This window comes from Corvus kubaryi, unplaced genomic scaffold, assembly GCF_017639235.1.
Source record: "Corvus kubaryi isolate FWS band 111438036 unplaced genomic scaffold, C.kubaryi_AGA036_p1.0 37334, whole genome shotgun sequence".
Taxonomy (NCBI): domain Eukaryota; kingdom Metazoa; phylum Chordata; class Aves; order Passeriformes; family Corvidae; genus Corvus; species Corvus kubaryi.
Window position 1 is genome coordinate 9,826,491 of NW_024581108.1, and position 17,789 is coordinate 9,844,279.

At 40.2% G+C, this 17,789-nt stretch overlaps 1 protein-coding gene across 3 annotated transcripts in view; it reads right to left on the minus strand.

Moving 5' to 3' along the window:
* Positions 1-1,152: 1,152 nt before the first annotated feature.
* The window catches only part of EPHX4 (epoxide hydrolase 4), a 17,394-nt gene continuing 757 nt past the window's right edge, over positions 1,153-17,789 (minus strand). Inside the window, exons 2-8 of one of the 3 annotated variants that reach the window (XM_042030232.1) lie at positions 14,545-14,630; positions 14,300-14,378; positions 10,950-11,107; positions 8,798-8,926; positions 6,645-6,748; positions 5,553-5,701; positions 1,153-2,069 (exon numbers count right to left, since the gene is read on the minus strand). In XM_042030232.1, coding sequence (XP_041886166.1) covers positions 1,841-2,069; positions 5,553-5,701; positions 6,645-6,748; positions 8,798-8,926; positions 10,950-11,107; positions 14,300-14,378; positions 14,545-14,608 — 912 coding nt within the window. In that variant the 5' untranslated portion in view covers positions 14,609-14,630 and the 3' untranslated portion in view covers positions 1,153-1,840. Of the gene's footprint in view, positions 2,070-2,953; positions 4,745-5,552; positions 5,702-6,644; positions 6,749-8,797; positions 8,927-10,949; positions 11,108-14,299; positions 14,379-14,544; positions 14,631-17,548; positions 17,784-17,789 lie in introns of those variants that run through there. The other 2 variants (XM_042030230.1, XM_042030231.1) reach the window with 2 other exon arrangements.

The following is a 17,789-nucleotide window of genomic DNA, read 5'->3' on the forward strand; positions in this document are numbered from 1 at the left end:
CCGGGTGCCGCCGGGACGGGGCCGTGCTGCGGGTCTCTGGTTTTCCTCGCCCCGCCCCGCCGCGGGCCGTTCCCGCCGCGGGCCGTTCCCGCCGCGCCCCGCGGAGCGCAGCGCCCTCGTGTGCAGGGCCCGGGCTTCGACGGGCGCTCCTTCCGCTGGGGCCGCAGGGAAGGAAGGAGGGCGGGCCACAGCTTCCAGCCGCCGGTGCTGCAGGAAAATCCGAGCTCCCCAGCACTGGCTGTCGAGCCAAAGCAAAACCGCTACACAGTTGATAGGAGTCTCTCTATGCCACCTTCTGAGACAAGGGAGAACATTTCCAGCTTCATAGTGTAAGTAAGAGAAGCACATAACCATTTTAGCTGATAAAGTACTGAAAGTATTCAGGGAAAGATGCTTGAAAGGCAGGTCCCAGTGGTGGATGGAAAGAGGCAAGTGCAACACCGTTGTCATGATCCTGAGGAGACTCTTTTGGGATTTGGAGAAGGGGACGAGAGCAGGTCTCCAGCCACGAGCTAACCCTGGGCAGACAGCACCGCTTGGTCCTTCCCTGCGAGGGTTACACTGAGCAGGGACTGCACCAAGTACCTGTGTGGGACACAGTGGCTCAAAAGAGACGACACACACGGCAGTGTGGGATGTGTTGGGACTCCCAGTATCTTTCAGCTCTGTCCTGCTCTGGTGCGGACAGTTGGTTCAGGCTTACCTGGCCCTGATGCCTCCCCCAATGGGTTCTCGTTCATCTTTGATTCCAGGGCACTGTGCTTATCTTGCAGGTGGACACGGAGGCTTTGGAAACCTGACAGACAGGTGATTCACCTATTCTGTGGTCTCGTATTTTTGCTTCTTTTCTCTTTGTAGTTAGCACACAGTTTTCTGCCATCACACGCAAGTTAATTCTACCCTTTGTGTCTATAAACACTGTCTCTTCCTCCAATAAACACAGGAACTTGGCAGCAGTTCTTGGAGACAAGAACAGTAGCTGCTGACATAGAAAGGATAATGCCAGCAATGAGGCATTATTTTCTAGAAACTACAACAATCATAGAATGAGTGTCCAGGATGAATACCGGATCAGACACTTCAGCTATTCAAACCCAGTTCTTAGCTTCAGCAAGAAATCTCTCCATAGGAAGTGAGATGAAGTAAAGGGAGTCGTGTAAGTTGCATTTTATTAGACAGAGGTGGATTTGATACGTTATATCTTAATTTTCCATTGTTCTTGTTCAGACATGTGGAGTGTACAGGTTTCCCATTTTTTAGTCAAGAAAGAAAAACACATTGCACATAGCAGCTGCATTCAACAATACAACAAGATACGGATCATTATTCACTTGAAGACTAGAAACGTACCCAGAAAATTTTCAATCATTCAGTATGCTAAAATATAGATAAAAAGAGTTAATTACTGTTTAATGGTAAAATACATTAAAAAAATTCAGGCAAATCTAGAATGAAAACTTGTGACTTTCTTCAGCATGGCACCACTCTATTTTTTCATTATAAATTTGTAAAAGGCACCACACATTAAAACTGTAAAGCAAGGGAGAAAACAAAACCAAGCAACTGTCTATGATTTTCTTTCTGTACAAATACATATGTATTTTAAGGCAGGTGTTTTTATGTGCAAAATACAAGTATACAGGTAAAACCAATGTTGGTATCATATATTCTCATACTCACTTCTTTTAGTACGATTAGTGTCCAAATGTACAGTACAATGAAAACACTTTTCTCTAACAGAGCTCAAAATAGAAGGCAGGCTGGAAATATGGCCCTGATAACAATTAGGTTTTAAATCTGAAGAGCTTTTATTTAGACCCCTTAAAACATGTACAAACAGTCATTCTCTTTTTATCTCTTCCTTAAGAAAGGTCCATATCAACTTGTTCACTATATCAGGTTGATCCTGCTGGAGCCAATGACTGGCTTCTGACAAAATAGTTAATCTGAAATGATTTTTAACATAAATCCTTGTAATTTCTGCCATCTCAACTTCCATAAATGCATCTCTTTCTCCCCATAACAGCAGGGTTGGCATGATGACTTCATGGTGCTGCAGAGGTAGGCAGCTTTGAAAATAAAACACACTTAGTTAGGTCTTATTTTAATAAAAAAATCACCAAGACATTTCAGTCAACACAGCTTTTGAAATCAATGCAGTGAATCTCATTGTAAACTTTCTAGGTTCCACGGTATCTTCTACAATACCAAAAAACCACTGTGACTCCAAGTTCTACCAAAATGACCTACTTAAACTTTCAGTAAAAATTAATTATTTTTTCTTAATACAATTATTTAAAATTGAGTATTTTATAAATATTACCTCATACTACAGACATTATGAAAGATACAAGGATCTAGAATGAAAGACTTTTCAGCATTAACCCATCAGAATTTATTCCAGCACATTTCGAAGATGCTAAAATATTTATCTAAGCTTGAATTACTTACTTTTAGCCACATACAGTGACAGACTAGCTATGACAATTCAAAACAGATTCCATCTGATCAGATACAAATCTTTATTATATTAATGCAAAAACAGGATTGTTTTAAACCAGTAATGTATAAAAAAGATTTCCTGAATAAACTCTTATGATATATGTAAGTACTAGTTTTAAACTTAGCAGTTAGTTAAGAGACTCTGCTCTGTAAAAAGGGAAGACAAAGCAGATGACGTCTTAGTTTAAAATAAGACAAAGAAATCGAGACTGAAGACATTCTGCCTCTCTACTTACATGAGAAGTCAATAAATGTTAATAAAAGATCACTTTAGATAATAATTTCATTTTGATTGAGGAATTACAAAAATTCTTGAAATGGCCTTTTTTACCAGTGGATTCAAATCTCATTTTGCAAACAACCTGATGTCACCCACTGAACCACATCTTATTCGTAGTACCAATTTAAAAAACTGATAATCTGGTGATCTGATTCAGTGCATTTAGACTAATCTCTTTATCTTTTAATCCAGTATCTTGGATCTCTCACTATTAACGTGTGTGTTTTCACTACTGTAGAGTTTACTGTTTTGTGCCTTGCAAGATTTGTAGCCTCACTTAAGTAAACTCTATCAGGCTTTTTACAGGCTTTTTTGGTCACTTTTCATTGCCTGTGAACTACACTTTATTTCTGTTCAGTCTGGAATAGAGGAAATGATATCATGCCTGAAATTTCTAGAAATCACCTTTAATAATGATTAATGCACAGATTTCACATTTAGAAAGGGAAGTTCCATTATTGAAGTTTTTGAAAAACACTCAGACATTCATACAGCATTGTTATACAGCTTCTCTGTAAACAGCGAAGTACTTCTGAACTGTTATAAGAGAACTGATCCCATTTCTAAACAAACAGCGTATCAGAAGAAATTCAAGTTCCAGCTTCTTACCTATCTTTCCTAACCCAGCATGATAGAAAAACTTTATGGATTTTTTCTCAAAGTGTTTGTATTTAATGTATAGTGATGGCAATGACCAATGTGCTATGTAGGAAAAGATGTGTTGGTGATGGATGGAAGTAGGTTATTTCAGTCATCTCTTTGGAAATAACATTCCAGAAAAATCAGGCTCTGAAGAATGAAACTCCAAGTGGATAGTAATGCGTTGGAAACCTTTAACATGTAGGTCACCAGTATCAGCTCACTGGGAGTTATGGTGAATACAAGTCATTAGCATCCAAGTGCTCCTTAATGACTTAGATGAGAGAAAGGAAAAACTGCAATCCAGTTTTCACATTTCACAATTCCCATCCCATAAGGTGTGACCATCAGAACTGGTGGGAAGAATTGAATGACTGATCTTTTCTTTCCAGCCCAAAGCCTGCTGCACTGGGGCTGATAGCACATAAACAAGGTTCTCTGAATTCAGTACAGGTGTACTTTCATTAGAAGGATAAAGCAAACAAGGCACAAACAAACACACAAAACACACAGAGAAATTAACAGCTGTGAAGATACTTTCTGACTTATAACTGATACTACGCTTTCTTTTTGAGTCTGAAAAGGCCTGACACAATAGTTTAAACATTCACAACTCTTTCATTTGTCTCATGTCACTCCCAGAGCAATTCAGCTATCACAGACACATCACTGCTGCTGTCAGAGGAGCATCTGGCTAATGTGCACACGCAGTGATGCGAGGTGCTGTGGCCAATGGAACGAGCAGGGCTCGGGGCGCTCACGCCTCTGCAGCACCTCATTAGCCCTGCCCCGAGCAGCTGCAGCGCCAGGGAGCCGCTGGGCAGCCACGCAGCCCCGGCACCCTTGGACATCCCAGCTGATGTCATTGACTGCTCTCTGCATAGCTTTAAATCACTGTACTGTTACCAGCACAGCCATCTCATTTATTCCCCATTGTCAGCCATGCTTGGGGTTAGCTTTCTGCTTTCTTCTTCCAGTTCTGTCTCAGCTTGTACAAGACAGATCAGATCCTAGCTCAGATCCCTGCTTTCCTCACAGTACTTTCCCTGCTGATTGCTCTCCTGATAGTGACAGCACGGATGGCACAGAAAGAACAATAGAAGTGGCAGTAAATTTGGACCATGGAAAATGGAAAGGTAATCGACTTCAAATATCTACTGCCTGAGTTTAGGGAAAGAAGGGAATTGTCATTTTAAAGGATATTGGGAAGCTGGTCTTGTGTTAGAGAAGCATGCAGGACATTTATCACTGCTGAAGACTGGAGACAGTAAAGGAAAAACAAGTTCAATGCCACTCTTCTTGATACAGTCCTTCAAGTTAGTGCTATAAGTAGAATACATGCAGAGTTAAGACCTTCTGGCCCTGTTTTTGGTAGATTAAAAATGGGTGTCAGTCTCTAAGGCCAAGCCAACTCCTTTCAGGAAGGTTAAAACCATTAGAAAACTGTTTGAGAAAATAAATATTCATCTTGCAAAAATATTTCCTATTATGATGCTATCTCTGTTTTACTCTATGAAGTGAGTCTGCTAAGACCAATAAAGGAACAAAAAAACCCCAAACCCAAACCAAGTTAGGTTAGTGTTAGTATTAGTTATAAAAAAACCTCTCCCACCTTTCTGAAAAACATGAATAGCTGAAACACAATAAAATTGCGTCAGATACGGTTTTGTAAAGTTACAAGTGAGGGTAACATACTTGGATGCCAGGTCATCTAATAGTATTACGTAACAATAAGCTCTTGATAGATATTATCATAACTTAGTATGAATTGTAATGCAAACAATTAACTGATGTTAATTTTTAAAGTATTATTTAGAGGTGGATTTTTGGGATTGCCACAGGGGCTGTGCATGAGGAAGGGTCTTTGCTTTACTAGATTTTGAAACAAAGATTTTCCTTATGTGCACTCTGCTTGTTCTGCCATTTTGTGTGGACACCTCACAGAACACACCTGGCCTCTCACTGCTGTACCGGGCCTGTGGCCGACCTAGTGAAGCCCATTCCTGGCTTCAGGAACACACCTGGGGTTTTCCCTCTCTGTTTCCGCGGCAGGAGAGGAGCCGCAGTAACACTTTTGAGCTCCAGGGGACTCTCTAGAGTATTTTCCTTCGTTTGGGAATATTATACTGACCTGAAAATAGTTCTGTAATGGTTAATGGGTCCTGTTAATGCTCCAGGTTGTGAAAAGACATAGAGATAAGCTTCAATATCTTCTGCAGTTAATCTGCAGCCTTTCCTTCCAATTCCAGTGGCCTGGCTGGTAAATAAACTTTTCAGAACCTATAAAAGCAAGAAGAAAAAGCTATTATGTCAGATAGCTAGAAAATGTGATTTCTCTCCTTCAACAGGACACATCTTTCTAAAATCAGTTTATGCATATTTATAAATCTATTTATGTTCAAAGTATAATGAATGGTTCAAATGGGTTTTTAGAGAGCTACGTGTAAAGCACAAGGTAAACATCTTGAGTATAACTTATTTCAGAATTATCAAGTATAGAGAAATACCAGTATTACCAAGTTACTGCATCCTCACCTGCCACCTGTGACAGGCAAGGCAAGTGCAGGCACATACTTTTTTTTTTGGGATGGACCCCAGCAGGTGACAGGGCAGGAGGGAGGATGATTCATGACCTCCCAGCTGGCTGTGCCCTGTGTGTGCAGCACTGGGAGCTGTGCATGGGGGCTGTTGGTGTGTAGGAGGGTGTATCCTGCAGCTGCTTTGTCCTCTTCTATCGGCTTGTAATTCTATTTAAGGTTATACAAGGTGTTGGCCTCGGCTTCTCAGGCAGAATTAACCACCTGGCTGAATGTGATGCCCGGACTCCCACACTGCCTGCCCTGTGGCAGACGCTGAGAGATAAGAGGATGTCCCACTGCACACAGGAGCTTCAGACAAGGCAGCAGGGATTCCCCAGGCACCAATGATGTCCCACTGGTATGGGCACAAGTAAAACCAGCTGACTCTCTAGGTGGAATGATGCACTGCAGTGCTGGAGGTTAAAAGTCTGTCCCTCAGCACCCCCCAGAAATGCAGAAGTAAGAGTTAATCTCAGAGACTCTTAAGTACTTGTATCCTGCTTTATATAAAGCTTAAGAAGAAAAATCAGGAAGCTCTGTATTTTTTTCAGTAATTATAACTACATCAGAAGGGATCAATGTAGGTGGCAATTCTTCCATTACTCACAGTTACATATATAAACAAGAGCACTCATTTTGCTCACCTTGAAATCATTTAGTGTAAACATGAATTCAGGAAACCATGGCATTTGGAAAAAGAAGTAGTAACCAGATTTAATCAATTGTGATGGATGTCGTAGAATGTATTCTGAAACAAAAATGTCCATGAATTAAAAATGAAAACTGATGGCTCAAACAAAATCACTATTAATATTACTATTTTTTAAACTTAAAGGAATGTTTTAAAAATATTACATTAAAGTATGCTGTGTGACAAAAGATGATTATTGTTTCAGGAGTAAATATATGATGTCGCCATTAGAACATACTTCTTTTACAAATGTTAGTACAAACAGCCAGTAAAACAAAAGTTTGCCAGAGATTAGGTGAGGACAGCAACACTGGAGAGTTTAATTGCATGGTAGGTTTTCACCTAGAGAACTATTTGTGTAGCTAGTCCAAAGCATTTTTTCCCAGATATGGAGTAAAAGGCATAAATAGGTATTTCTCTCATCAATGATGTGATGCACATAAATCTGTAGATGATGATCCACTGACATTCTAAAGACTGCATCACTCCTGTTCATAGAAGTATAGAATTTTTCTAACAGCACCTTCTTGGCAATTTCAAGAACTGTAATCAAGGTTACATAGAGTCATTTTTAAAAGATTTTTACAGTCATCTTTAAAGACATAGGAGCATATATAGCAAAAGAAAATTTTATCTATGACAAGTTTGCACTGACTCTTTTTTAAAAATTGTAGATCTGTGTCTCCAATGAGTTTCAAGAGCCAACATGGACATTCAAATACCTAACTCCCTCAAAGCAAGCACACAATGTGTGCAGGTGCTAGGAATTCTAGAAATTATCCTTTACAGGTGCAAATTCAGGAATGTAAAACTGCATTCCCAACACAGGACGTATCTCTGAAATATTAATTCTGACAGTGAATAAAAATGAGTTTTAAGCTAACATAAATTGAAGTGTTAGCTATCTTCTAAACTTTCCTATCTTATACATTCTTAAATTATATTATATACCCATTATATTTTTCCTGATGGACCATTGTCAGCACTGATCACATTAGTTTTCTGTACTATTTATAAACTCTGTATTTTCTTTCAATCCACAGTAGAATAAATTTGATGTAGGGAGAATTTATCAAGCTACAGAACAGATTTTTTAGTTCAACAAATATACAAACAAATACTATAATAAAATACAATTGTCTTCTCTACAGCCTTGCTCCTGCTCTCAGTGAAAACTCCTGCTTGCTTGTGTGGCGAACACACCTCTCCAAGGGTAAGTGTGGATTAACTACTTGGCAGATGTTCTTTAGTATCTTAGAAAAGTGCCCAAGAACACTGTGAGAACAACAAATGTGGATGGTTCTGATCCCATGCTGGTGTAAGGTCAGATTTACATTCAATTGAAATAAAAATTAAAGCTGCACCGAATATTCTTAGCTATTTCTGGGGAAATGGGGTAACTTTTTAAATGGAGATAGGGTAAAGCCAGCAACTGAAAAAATTAAAAGTAGTGACATAGTACTTTCATTTTCATTACTGAATGTTGATATAATTCCTATGAAATGTTTTGTAATTCTGAGTTGTAGACAAACTCAACTCTATCACACAATAAACTGTGAAACAAGTTCTTGTTTCAGCACAGTACTAGTACATTCCTGAGCATCTAGTAAGTAGTCTGGAAAGACTGTCTTCTTCCAATGAATACTGTACCAGATCATAAACTGTCACTTGTCACCTCAATCAGGATTTAATTCTAATGTCTGATTAATATTTATACAAAGGCAGGTTTATGAAGATTTAATAATGCAGTGCAGCCTTTACCAAAGTGTAATACAATATACACCCCTCTTCAGGAATTTTATCCTGATAAAGTGAAACAAAACAGATTCATATGTATGAAAATTGTTTGTGGACCCTCAAGGATTAAAAAAACATTGGTAACTTTTCTTGCAAGCATTCCCACTTCCTACAATAAATCTATTTCCAGAAGTCAAATACTCGATATCTTACTGCTTCGTAAAATACAGTCCAGACAGTGAGAGCCGTAGAGTACTGGCAGCTCATCTACTGAGCATCTAAAGGGGCAGGCTGTTGGTTCTCAAAGTAAACACCATCATAACCAAAATGCAGATACTTTGGGTTAACAAAGGCTACTGTAAAACTTACCTGTAAATACAGAAGGATGAGGGAAATTAACCACAATCAGCTTAGTCACCATTTCAGGGTAACATATGGCCACTAACCAAGCGATCATTCCTCCCCAGTCATGGCCAATCAACACACACTTGTTATATCCTACCACATAAACACAGATACATGCTTTTACTTCAAAAGCATTAGTATCCATAGAAATTATCACATATAATAAAATCATTATTGGGCTAAATAGCTGGTTCAGGACATTTATTAAGGTAACTTTAATACTGCACTGCTTCCGTTACTAATGGTCAGAAAAAATAGGGCACTGTTATAGTTTAGAAATTTACAAATACTTAAAATTATTTAATTGGACTTCATTAAACTTTACCTATACTACCTCCATGTCAACTTAAAGTCACTCAGTATCCAGATGGCCACCCTGGACATCTTGGCCAATGCAGGGTCAGACAGACACTTCAATGTGCAGTCATTATAACACATGTACACTTACCATGTTTAGGGAGTTTGGAGTTTGAAACTGCAGACAAAAAGACTGAGCAATCTCCTGAGCACCTCCAGAACAAAATTAATCTTAATGAATTTCTCTGAATATCAGAGGTTAAGCACTCAACGCCATCATGATGCAAAAAGTGGGCATTACACTTAATAGTGATATATATATAGCATGTATATACACTCCCATTTATATACTTAGGAGGCCCGTAGCTTTTCTCCATAAGCTGTGTTGTTGGCAATTTTTTAAGCTCTGGACATTCACATACTTATTCTTTCATCAATAAAAATGGTATTATTTTAGCAGGAATAGAAGGGGCATGGGCAGGATAGTGACCAAATGTTTTGAAATCTTTACTATTCCTTCTTTAACCACTGCTGGAAAACATACTATAGTGTCATATCATCACCCTCCTCATCGAGGATTGGAATGTTGAGCACACAGACTACAAATGAAACATATAAAAGCCAAGATGTTTAGAATTCTGACATGAGTTTGGACACAGTTGTCAAAGAACCTTATAAACCCTCTTGGATAGAAATCTTTTGGAGCACTTTTGATATAATTGAGTCCTCCAAAAGAATTTAACTTGGGATTAGGACAAACAAAGATAACAAGCCTCTGAAGTGCTTTTTCCAAAAAATTTTAAATCCCTCTGAAATTGAATTATGCTGAGAGCACTTCTCAAGCATAACCATGGCATTACCATGGAGATTAACACAACCAGCAAAGGCTGGAAAGTGTCAACACTGTGTGAGGACTGCCTGCCCAATCTTTTGCCAATACTTAAACACCACAAGTAAAGCAAATCCTAAATTCAGATCTCAGAACGTGAATCACTGCTTTATTATTTCTTCATATGAAATGAAGTAAGTTGTTTTACTATTGCTAGAGTATCCAGGGAATTAAAATGATTCAGAGAATGACAATCTAATCCCTTGCGTTGCTCTTGGTGTGGAAGGGAAATATCCTTCACCAGGGGTTACAATTTATCACCCAAACAGGGACACTTCAAACTGAACTGGAGGGGTGAATTTTGCACTTCAGCTCTAGACCTTTACACTGTATTTGCCACAGAGAGCAGCATGTCCCTCATTCTCCCTTCTGCTCTCACTGTTGTGTAAGACAGAGTGATTTGGCTCTTGAGAACTGACTATTGTGCAGTAGTATTTTCGGAGGGCTTTTTTTTTTTTTAAATACAGCAGATGTACTCTCATCATCTCTGTATAGCCCACAATATTTATTATGTCTTCTTTGTGCAAGAAGAATGTCATCTGATATAAGTTCTTTCATCTGCAAGTGCTTTAAGACTCTAACTCAGAATATTATGCACTAAGTACAAGTGGTTGGGAAGAAAGACGTCTTAGGTAAAAAGACCATACACTTGTACTGCTAGATTTTACAGCACATACGATTTTTTTAAAAAACTCATGACAGAAAAATCATCTTTACATATTGCTTATACTGACATACAAATTGTAATTAGAAAACAACCCTTTTTCATTTATAATAGTCCACAAATATTAGTGTCCTTAGATTTATAGCTATACACCTCTGTAATGCGTATATATTTTTAAAAAACCCAATGCTAGATATTTATGGGGTTTTTTTCCTAGAAAATCAAGTCATTTATGAGTCAAGTAGGTTTTTCTTCTACTAACGCACCTAGAGATTCCAAAATATCCTTTATGTCTGCTATCAGGCAATCTAACTTGTAATTTTCTTTGTGAGGAGGAGCATCTGTTTCTCCATAACCTCTCAAATCCAGGGCCACCACTCGATATTCACTTTTAAATTCCCGCAATTGATGGCGCCAAGAATACCTAACAAAGGGGAAAAAAAGTTGAAGTTACAAGGTCAAGCAGTATGATACCAAAAATGTACTCAATGCTTTTGCACCCAAATATTTGAGGGTAAACTAGCATGGCTTTGTTTGCAATTAGATTATTTTTCCTTTCTGTGCTGTGCTGATGACCCTTTGTGGCTGCAGTAGTTTTGTGCTCCCTTCTTGAATTCCCCAATAACAAAGTGCAGCTGCCAGAAGTGGGGCATGGCCAGAGCCAGGGTTTTTCAATTCCTGGAGTCTGGCACAGTCCCTTTGCTGCAAAGGAAGCAGACATAAACCAAACCACTGGGAGGATTATTCTGTTTCATCCTTGGAGCCATAGTAGCATCAAAAAGTAAGGTCTGAAAAGCTTTCTCTTCTCCCTTACTCACAACCATGTTTTGATGGAGCAGGGACACATGCCCTAAAGCGTGGTTCATTTTTTTACTCTATTCAGAGAAAGAATGTCAGATAATTCATACACTAAATAAACCAAAGAAAGAAATTCAGCTAATAACAAATGATCTTGGTGAAGTTTATAGGATTTATCCTGGGTACACTTTCATCTGTGTCTCTGTACCAGAACTGTTGCTGAGCAAGCTCTCTCAATGTGTGGCTACCAGACAACGTATTTCTTCCTTGTGTTTCTATGGAAAAGAGTCATAACATTACATACATCAAAAGACATACAAAATCAAGAACTCGGGCAAAGGCCTGGGCTATTCCTCACTCTGTAACAGTATGCAGTGACTAGATGTGTGTTATGAAGCAAAAATAAAAATAAAATGGTGGGTCTTACCCTGCAAGAACTACCTGCCCTTCAGCTGTTATTGAAACCAAATCTATTTCAGAATAGCCAGTACCAAGACAGACATGGCCTTATCTTACATTGTAATAGAAAGATACATGAAAAACATGATCTCTCTGTGCTGGGATCTAGCTTTTACTTCTGCTTGTTTCAACAGTTTCACAGAAAGGATATATAACATTTGGATCATTGGTGGTTGTAAGAGTGATGCACAGAATTCTACCTTAATCCAAACAGTGTCTATATCAGACCATGGGCTCTTCCACTTTACCTTTGTCTCCAGCCTGTTAGGGACTTTGAACTTAAATAATGTTACAGGAACACTCAGTCATACGAATCTGTATTCATATAAATGAAACAGAACATTTTCATTTCAGTGCCATATAATGCTCAGACAAGGTTTAGCTGCGATCCCCAGGAATGAATTTTTTAAAGGCATTATATAATGACTTGGAAGCTAAATTTGCCATGGTAACTGTTGCAGCTATTCTATATACTTCAGTAAGAAGAAAGAACCAGGCCCATAAATAAATAAATCAACTATTTTTGTTTTCAGAAAATGTCTACAAGCTATTCTCATCCTCTGTTTTCACAACAGCCCATCAGTCTCCAAATGTCTGACCTATCAAATGGGTAGGTTTTATATTCAAAGAAACCCTTTTACCCCATATGATATGTAACTATTGGGCAACTGCTTTGCAAGCAGAATTTGGAAATGTTATTAATGCCTCCATGTTCATAAGGTTGAATCTATTTTGAGACTTTCTGATCACATTCTTTCTAAAAGGCAAGTTGTATAAAATGTAGCTGCTCACACACAACTTACAAGTACTCAGCTGCCTCAACACATTATGTCCAATTTAAAGTATTTTATTATTGACCTTCCACAATATATTGGTTTTCAAGTTCTTATGCATCTAAAACACTTATTGGCTCTGGTGCATGATATTCTTTAGTGATTGTTCATCTTCAGACATTCTTTATCACTCTTAGTGGTCTATTGTCTGGTTGTATTTGTCCCATTTATAACCTTGAGACATTTGAAAGCAGAGGATTTGCTAAAATTAAGAACTGGAATTGTGGATCATATCCTTTTTATTTTCCTAGACAAACAATACAGATTTGATGCTGCTTTACATCTCTCTTAAATTGTGGTTATTTTACCTTGTGCTCTCAGAACAATCACTATTCCTGAACGAAAAAGTCTTCACTGATTGAATGAACAACCCAACATGAGAATCGGTAATGTGACTGGTTTACAGACTATTAGCATGTAGTATTATTTTTAAAAACAGCGATAGAAAAACGATGCTATTGGTGGTCCCAGTAACCTATGCAACAGGTTTTTTATTCACCCTTTTGAATGGTCAGACTTTACAATATATTAGCTGTCACTTGTAGCATGACTCGATATTCTAAACTGTAAGAATGACTTTCTGCTTTTTAAAAATAATATACCTGATTTCAGTAGAATATGTATATGAAATGCTAATTTCGCCAATACTCTTCCCCCTGTAGGGGAAATCAGCTGTGGTCTCACTGCCTGACTGTGTTAGAATATGCTTTATGCAAGATATGCATAATGTTTGAATAGAATATGCACTGCCCCATCTGTCCTTTCAATCAAAATTTACAGCTTTAATAATTTTAGATAGTAATTTATTATTAGAACAATGTACTTCTTTAACTTAAACATAAATTTAACTTAACATAAATGTGATTCTGCCCCTTCACCCTGAAGGGTGTTAGTACCTAGGGGAAATTGCTAGGGGAAGAGAACTGACCTCTTTTCTACCTGGATGAGTTCAGCATGGTATGACCTGAGTACAGATTGAAAGATCACAGTTCCAACAGTGGCCTCTAGCCCCTTAGCTGAGTTTGGAAAGGAAAAGGATCATTTACCTTGCTGAATTCCTGGCATTTGTACTTCCCATATTCCCTTACTGTTTTTTCCATGCAGGTTCTGTAAGCCACGCTTCACTAGTTAAACCTGACAATGACAGCCTGAGCAATTTAATTAAATCATTGGACACATGACTGCTTTTCATTGTTATAAACAAACATTTAGGATTGGGTTTGATTCATCATTCATCTCGTGATGAACTAATAATAGAAGCTTTTTCCCAGAGTAGCATTCTGAAATTAGGCTGCACAATAGCCTATAGAACTCACAGTTCTTTCCCTCCCCCAGTTAAAAATTAATGTATAGTATTTTTAATAAATGGAGCAATCCATATTACACTTAACATATAATGGATCCTTAGTTTAACACCCTCTGCTATAATTCATAAGTTTAGCCATATAGTACAAGTTACTATCCACACAGAAAATTTGTTCAAAACTAGCAGTTCCTTCACAAAGTTTGCAGGAAAGGATACATACCTAAGGAAAATGGATTGGCAGTACAAAAAAGATGGTTGGTTTGTATTAGTCTGAAGGAATTTTTTTGTGGATGCTGCAGCTGAAAAAAACATTTCAATGGTTCATTGCCTACTAAAACTTCATGCCATTAGTTAGTGCTCATAAATACATATAAGGGATCACACGGGATATTTAAGCAGAGATGTTCACCCTGGGGTATCATATGCAGTCTCTTTTATAATAGAAAATCGTGAAGTGAATTTTACCAGAATTCTGGAAAGCCATGAAGCAGCAGCATGAGTGGTTTGCCCCTTTCTCCAGCAGCCACATAGTGGAATCGTAACCCTGAATCCTTAAAAAAAAGAGAAAAAGGAGTGTGTTTTTATTGCTCCATAGAACTGCTATTTTGGGATTTGACAATGATGATGGTTTCAGACCATATTTTAAGAAACAATATATTGCACCTAAAAATATCAAATTATCAGTTTTGAAGCTGAAGCCTTCTGCACTTCTGAGATCAGGTATCTGCTACACACTGGCAGTGCTGAGTATCCCACACCCTGGACACCATAGCTTCTTCCAGGAAGGAGCATCTCTACTACTTGCCAGGCTGTGTGCCTGTGTGCCAGTCCAGCCCTGAGCACACCAACGTTTCTGACAGAGCACTGCCTGGCACAGCCACTGGGAAATGCAGGTTATTGTCAAAGCAAGAACATTGCTTTCACACAGACACCAGTCATGTGCTTTACAGAAAGATTTTAAAAGGCAGTATACTTTAAATGCACTTTCAATCTTTCAGTTAGCTGGTAAGATTATGCAACTATTTAAAACCATCACATTGCATTCTGGCACGATAAAAGACCATGTGGATTCTTAACAACCAAAAGCAATCAAAATTAAGTAACTAGAAAGCAAGTAGTTTTTACTGTCCTAGGTTTCAGACTCACTTCAGAAAATTAAGCTTCAATGTTATAATCTTCTTTCTGCCTTGTCAATAGTCACTTTTTCTGATTCATCTTTTAAGAAAATGGGTCTTATGAGAATTACAAGCAGACAAGTTACTTACTGCAGAAGCTGAACACTGAAATGCTATTGAATTGAATGGATGTACACAAGCTTACACTGACTCAAGGTCAAATCCAGTAGAATTTAAATAAACTGTGATTGTGACCTAGACGTTTTACTGAATTGTGCACAAGTGGATACAGAAGTTGGGAGTTAGCTCAAAAAATACTGTTTAGAAGTCATGTGAAAGAAACTGCAGGAAGGAGGGTTGTACAGCTCCTACAAAGCCTGCACTGTCTCTGCTATTTCAAAAAAAGAAAGAAAAAACCCATGCCTTTGCTGCACATCAAGAGCTAATACCAGGGCAAGGATCACAAAAGCGTACAAAAAAGGTTTTCTTGCCAAAGATGTTTCAAATGCTCTGAGATATCCTGATACTCGTAAGTCACTAACTAGCTACAAAACCATTAACTTACATTCTGATTCTTGAAGGGGCTCTGAAGAGAGAACTATTTGGATTTTTTTATACTTGCTCGGCATGTAATAGGGACTTTGCTCAGTTTTGCCCCTAATCACACTGTATTTCACCTCTGGGATGCCAACGAACTTGAAGTCCCTAGAGGTAAAAGTAAATTCCTAGTAAATTTTGGGGCTATTACCTCATCTGTATAATTCTCCAGATCCCTCTGCCTTTGATCCTTTTATATTTTAAAATGTAGAATTTTCTCAGTCTCCTTCCACAGTTTCTCATTTGGTGAGTAGGGGGTAAGCCCTCCTCCATGTTGCTTCTTTCAGTCAGTGTCCTCTTGGGACCTCCCCTTTACTCATGAAAATTCAATCGTCACTTGTACAGCAGCAGTTTAAATATCACATGGCCCAAACTAAGCCCATCCTCGACTTTTTCAGTTGCTGCTGTTCCCTTTTATCCACCCCCCAGAACAGACATAGGATGTTACCACCTTTTCTAACACTGACTGTTTGCTTTATTGAAATCTGAATGGATTTGTAGGATGTATGTGTTTGGAAAGTAATCCATTAGCCTGCTGTTATCCAACAGCAAGAGTTTCTTATTTCCTGAAATGAGTGATCGACTGTGATATTGACAGCGATTCGATTTGCCCCCAAATGCTCTTCTATTACTGTCATACCCCTCTCACTTCCCCAGCAGCCTGTTCATTTACTGCTTCGTGCTACAGGAAAAAAGAACATGTCATATGAGTGAAAAAGCCCACACATGCCTCCTAATGATGTTAGCAAAAGAAAACAAGCAAATCACGACAAACTGAGGCTCAGTAATTTATATTAGTACTGCCTGGCATGAAACCATCTGCACAGAACCCTGGGAACAGATATCTTTGTGCTTATTTTATGAAAAATAGCACTTGACAAAACTTGCTGTGCATTCTCTGCTCACCTATAACTGCAAAAGAAACCTAGCTAATACAACTTCATTTAGAGCATTTGGTAAAGGAGTAAATCACAGGTAGAGACCTGAGATAAGTACAGAAATTGTTTGGTGGCTTAAACTGAACAACCTGAGGTCAGCAATTAGCTTCTTACTCTACGTTTTCTCTCAAACAGTGATGCACGAAACGAGCTCCCGGGTGCAACTGGGCAAACAGTAAATACCAGAGAGAGCAGAGGCGGTACAGGGAGCGGTGGACTGCGGGAGACCCGGGGCCGACGAACCCCTCAACACCCACCCAGGGCTCCGCACCCGGGCCGGCCGGGCGCCGCGTCCTCCCGGCCTGAGGCCCCGCAGCCGGGCTGGGCACGGCACCGCTTCCCGGGCAGTGCGGGCAGGCGCTGGATGCGCGCAGCTGTGCGAGCACGCACGGCAGGCAGGGCTGACATGCACAGCGCAGCCCACGCACAGCACAGCCGGGCAGGCAGGGGTGCTCTGCACAGCGCACCCCGTACAGCAGGGCAGGCAGGGGTGCCATGCACAGCGCAGCCCACGCAGCAGGGCAGGCAGGGGTGCCATGCACAGCGCAGCCCACGCAGCAGGGCAGCCGGGCAGGGGTGCCATGCACAGCGCACCCCGCACAGCAGGGCACGGGTGCCATGCACAGCGCACCCCGCATAGCAGAGCAGGCGGGCAGGGGTGCCCTGCACAGCACACCCCGCACAGCAGGGCAGGCGGGCAGGGGTGCCATGCACAGCGCACCCCGCATAGCAGAGCAGGCGGGCAGGGGTGCCATGCACAGCGCGGGGGTGGCTGCCTGCGCGCCCAGCAGGGCCCGCTCTCCCCGCCCGCGCCCTCACCTTGATGCGGACGTAGCAGTGGGTGCCCAGGGAGGGGTCGTTGAGGCAGGAGGGGGGGTTCTCCCGCACCACCCAGCGGAAGGTCTCGCCCGGCCGCCGGCCGATGCTCCAGAGCAGCCGCAGCCCGGCGATGCAGGCGCACACTCCGCAGTAGCTGTAAACCAGTGCCCAGAAGAGCAGCGCCCGGGCGGCCACCATCACCCGGCGGGCGGGCGGAGGGCACGCAGCTCCTGGTCTCGCC